This window comes from Buceros rhinoceros, unplaced genomic scaffold (assembly GCF_000710305.1).
Source record: "Buceros rhinoceros silvestris isolate BGI_N320 unplaced genomic scaffold, ASM71030v1 scaffold23691, whole genome shotgun sequence".
Classification (NCBI taxonomy): Eukaryota; Metazoa; Chordata; class Aves; order Bucerotiformes; family Bucerotidae; genus Buceros; species Buceros rhinoceros.
In genome coordinates, this window is record NW_010395292.1 from 1 (window position 1) to 4,208 (window position 4,208).

Here is a 4,208-nt window from a genome sequence, read left to right on the forward strand (position 1 = left end):
GACTCGCCTGCTCCAGCAGCACGGGCCGCCGCCGCAGCCATCCCGCTGCCGAAAGCCCCCTGCGCTTTCGGAGCCTGCCAAGCCCCGCTTCGGGCCGCACTTCGTACAGGCCCCCAGCTCCCCCTGCGCCCTGGCTGGTGCGTGGTGGAGGCCTCTGAAACGTGTCGCTTGTTTCTGAGAATGCTCGACTTAGGACGGCGAGTTGTTCTCGTAACTGCAGAACCGTGGTGTGCAGATCTCTGCAGGCTGCAGGAGGAAAGTGCTTGCTGGGCTCCTTCTGTCCGAGTAGTGCTGCTGGTGAAATAAAATGGATGTTTTCAGTGCGCTGGAGACTGGAGTGGGTGTCTAGCACTGTGGTTTTAAGTAAAGGACGCCTTAGAACGTTGTTCACAAAACTTTTTTTTTTTTTTTTTTTTTTTTTTTTTTTTTTTTTTTTTTTTTTTTTTTTTTTTTTTTTTTTTTTTTTTTTTCCTCCAGTGACAACTCACAGGTTTTTCAGCCTTACGTGTTGCGAACTCGCAGGAACAGCACGACAGTTATGAGCCGTCACAGTATGGTAAGGAATCTTAGGCATGTTTTGTTTACACCTAACAAGAAATAATTGGGCTGGAGAAATGAAGTTAGACTTGATTTGTATTTGCACTAAGCATCCTAGCAAGATTCCAGGCTGCAGAATCTGCATTTTTTTTTTCACCTGGAACTGCAACCTACAATGAAAAAATACTGGTGTGGTAACTATATGTCCTCAAAAAGACAATAGTAGCTGGAGCTATGTGTGATTCCCAGTATTAAATATTAATTTGGACCTGACTGTGGGTTGGAAGAGAAAATTTCTGTCACAATTAGAGGTCTTGAAAGGGTGTTTTAACTTTAAAAATGGAAGACAGAGTCCCACGTCTTCTTGTTTGTTTGACATGGCCACACTTTTCAGAAAATCATTTAAAGAAAAGTAATTTATTTGCTGGGTGACATTTTGCCCTCTCTTATGTGAGTCTGGTACTGTACTGACGGGTACCAGACTGTTTAACTTTGCAAAGATACTACATTTCTAGTTTTTCACCTTTTCCATGTCAACTTTGTGATCTATGTGCTCTTTTCCATTAATATTTTTATTTCTCATCTGAGAGTAATGAAGATTAAGTATTGCTTTCCTCAAAACCCATAGAACTTCAAGTCTTGAAATAGGTTTCTTCTTTGTCTTCATTTTTGTTCAGAAAAAGTGAGATGGAATTTCAGTTCAAAATATTCTGTTATGAGCAAAATTTTGGAACTCAAATTGTCAGGTGTTACAGTAGACACATGGGTATCCTGAGTGGGAGCTGTTGGCCTATTTGTATGTGACGGCAGCCAAAATTCCAGAGGAATTAGGTGCATAAAATTGTATGAATTGAAAAATTGCAGAAGATGATGGGAGTTATTCAAGACTGAGCTGCAAGGAGACTTCTCCTTTGTAACAACCAGCTGTTTGAGTAAGTTAGTGCAGGAGTGTATCGTCTTGCCCTAGGCAGTGGGGAATTGTACAGTGCTTGTAGTTTCATTGATAATATCTCGCTTCTCTAAACGGCAGCTATTGCTAGTGGTGTATTTGAGATGCTAATACACCGCTGTATCCGCTTGCGAGTCTGAGTTCTGCACCACATGCTGAGTGATCGAATGACTTTCGAAGTGGTGAAACAAGTCTTTTCTTTTGAAGGTCAGTGTTTTCTTTTTGCAGCATTGAGTCATCCAGGTGTAGTTGTACAGCTGATTTTTAATTCATTAAGAATGCAAGTGAGTGTAAATAGGATGAGTGGAAGCTCTTGATGTGTGATTTAATTATTGTAGCTGTTACTTTTTTTTTCCAGTTGTTGTCCTCATCTCCTATTCGTATTCCTAGCAGCCGACTTCATCAGATCAGAAGGGTAAGCGTAGTTTTTATCTGTATTAACAGAATGAAAAGTATTATATAATACTTTGAAGTAATTACATAATAGAATTTTCTTTCCTATTGAGTTTTTCAAATACTAGAGGAAACAGAGTGTGTTTTAAGGCTGTATTTCCACAAGGAAGTGTCCTTTCAAGGCTTAACTGTATTTTGAAATCTTGTTTCATTCAAGAGAAACAGTGAGCTGGGCTGACAGCAGTCTCTTCTTTCTGGTGCAGTCCTGCTGTTCATATTTCAGTTCTAACGGCAAATTATTCAATAACAAGTGTTATTCCAAGTACATGCGATGAATAAAATGTTATGGGAAAACTTACGACATTTATCTCCTGCAGGAGGAAGGAGTGGATTTAATGAACAGAGAAACAGCGCATGAAAGGTGAGTGTTATTGAAACAAGGTCATAAAGTAGCCAGAGTTATCCTCTTTGTAGCTACTGATGGGATTTTTTGTATTCTAGGGAAGTGCAAACAGCAATGCAGATAAGCCATTCATGGGAGGAAAGCTTGAGCCTGGTAATCTCTTTATAGCTGTTTCCTATTTAATTCTACTTTTACACTCAACTGAGGAGTTTAAGGGAAAGAGAGGAATTAACCGTGGAAATAATTTAATAAGAACTTAAGTTTGTCTGCTTTGGCTATTTTGTGCATTTGGCCCAATGACTTCCCGTTAGAAGGCTGTGCCTTGGATTCTAAGCTAATGTCCTGTGCCAGTGTTAAGTCTGACACCTTGTATTTACAGAGTGACAATGACTTGGACAAGTCTGAGAAATCTTCTTCCCCAAAGAGAATAGATTTCATTCCTGTTTCGCCTGCACCTTCACCTACAAGAGGAATAGGAAAGGTAGGACAAGTGAAATATTAAACCGAGGAACGTTTTAGAATTTTAGACCAAAGTGAGCTGTGAAGATGTGTGTAATGTCACAAATTGTTTTGATAGTTTAAAAAGAAAAAAAAAATAAACCAACCAACCCAAACCGAGCACAGGTTTTACTGGTTTCTAAGAATCACCATCTTGGAGCCTGCAGAGATCGCGCAGTGAACCAGTTCTGTCTCGCTGTATGTTCTCTGCTGCTGCTGTTTGTGCGATGTTTGGACGGGTTGCAGCTCTGGTCGGAGGGAAGCCGGATTGATGCAGTATTAATGCATGCTGCAGCCATGAGCCAGTGCTGGGTAAACGTGTTCCTAGTGTAACGCTGATGCTGGCGGCTGGTCCTGTACCTTTGGAATCATAACTGTAAAGCAGCAGTAGGTAACTTGACAGAAATGGGTTTGTGTTTAGCTATGGGCATTCATGGACTAAGCTCAGATTAGCTGCAAAACCACACAGCTAAATACTCTGTTCCTCTCTGGAATATTATGTTAAATTTTCAGGGCGGGTGTATTTTGAGTAAACTCAACTTGTTTGTTTAACAAGCCCCTTGACAGAAATACCTACCTTGACAGAAATAAGCTGTAGTGCTGCTTCTAAATGTAACGGGACAATAGAAACATCTGTCTTTAGAAAATGGTGTCTATTTCCAGTTCAGATTTCTTGTGGGTTTGGATTTTAGGTTAATCTGAACAGTATTGCATTAGCCAGTATATTTTTGCAAGTTAAGTTTTAATGCTTCTAAGATTGTGTTTGATCATCTCTGCCTTATTCTGTTACTAGCTTTTCTTTAACTGGGGATGTTTTGTTTGGAGGGTGGAGTGAAAGACCTGAGTATTAAGAAGGAAATTCTGAGGCATCTTACTGTGACCTTTTCTGCAGCAATGTTTTTCACCATCGTTGCAAATGTTTGTGAGCAGTAATGGATTACCTCCAAGCCCTATTCCCAGTCCAACAAGGCGATTCTCCAAGTAAGTAACATCTGCAAGTAACAGGTATACGTTGGCTTAAATTCCAAGGCTAGCACAAGGATTAGTTAAAACTGATGTTAAGGTGTTTAAAGAGGCTTTAGTTGTACTATAGCTGAAGTGTTGCCACGTAAAGATGCTCTAAAAGTTCTGCCTTTACTGGTGGCAGCTTTATGTGGGTGCTCTTGCAGGAGCCTGTGTCCACTTTAAACTAGACTTGGTGACTTGCAGGTATATTCCACAGAGCTTCAAATGAACTTCACTGTCAACATACCAATTTGATTTTGACATTAATTTTATAGACACTTGAGAAATGGATTGAAATGAGGATGTGACACACTAAGGGAAGGAGAAAACCCTAGAAAAATTACATCATCTTTACGTGGCAGGTAACCTGCTCTAATAGGCAGCACTTCTTTGTTACCTATGGATTTAGATTCCCTAGGCATT

General features: G+C 40.2%; 1 protein-coding gene across 4 annotated transcripts in view; it reads left to right on the forward strand.

Annotated features, from left to right (window-relative positions):
• Nucleotides 1-481: 481 nt before the first annotated feature.
• The window catches only part of FAM122B (family with sequence similarity 122B), a 7,611-nt gene continuing 3,884 nt past the window's right edge, over nucleotides 482-4,208 (forward strand). For 2 of the 4 annotated variants that reach the window (XM_010145505.1, XM_010145506.1), the window contains exons 1-5: nucleotides 485-556; nucleotides 2,257-2,300; nucleotides 2,381-2,435; nucleotides 2,662-2,763; nucleotides 3,673-3,761. In XM_010145505.1, the coding sequence (XP_010143807.1) occupies nucleotides 539-556; nucleotides 2,257-2,300; nucleotides 2,381-2,435; nucleotides 2,662-2,763; nucleotides 3,673-3,761 (308 nt within the window). In that variant the 5' untranslated portion in view covers nucleotides 485-538. Of the gene's footprint in view, nucleotides 557-1,844; nucleotides 1,902-2,256; nucleotides 2,301-2,380; nucleotides 2,436-2,661; nucleotides 2,764-3,672; nucleotides 3,762-4,208 lie in introns of all 4 variants that reach the window. The other 2 variants (XM_010145503.1, XM_010145504.1) reach the window with 2 other exon arrangements.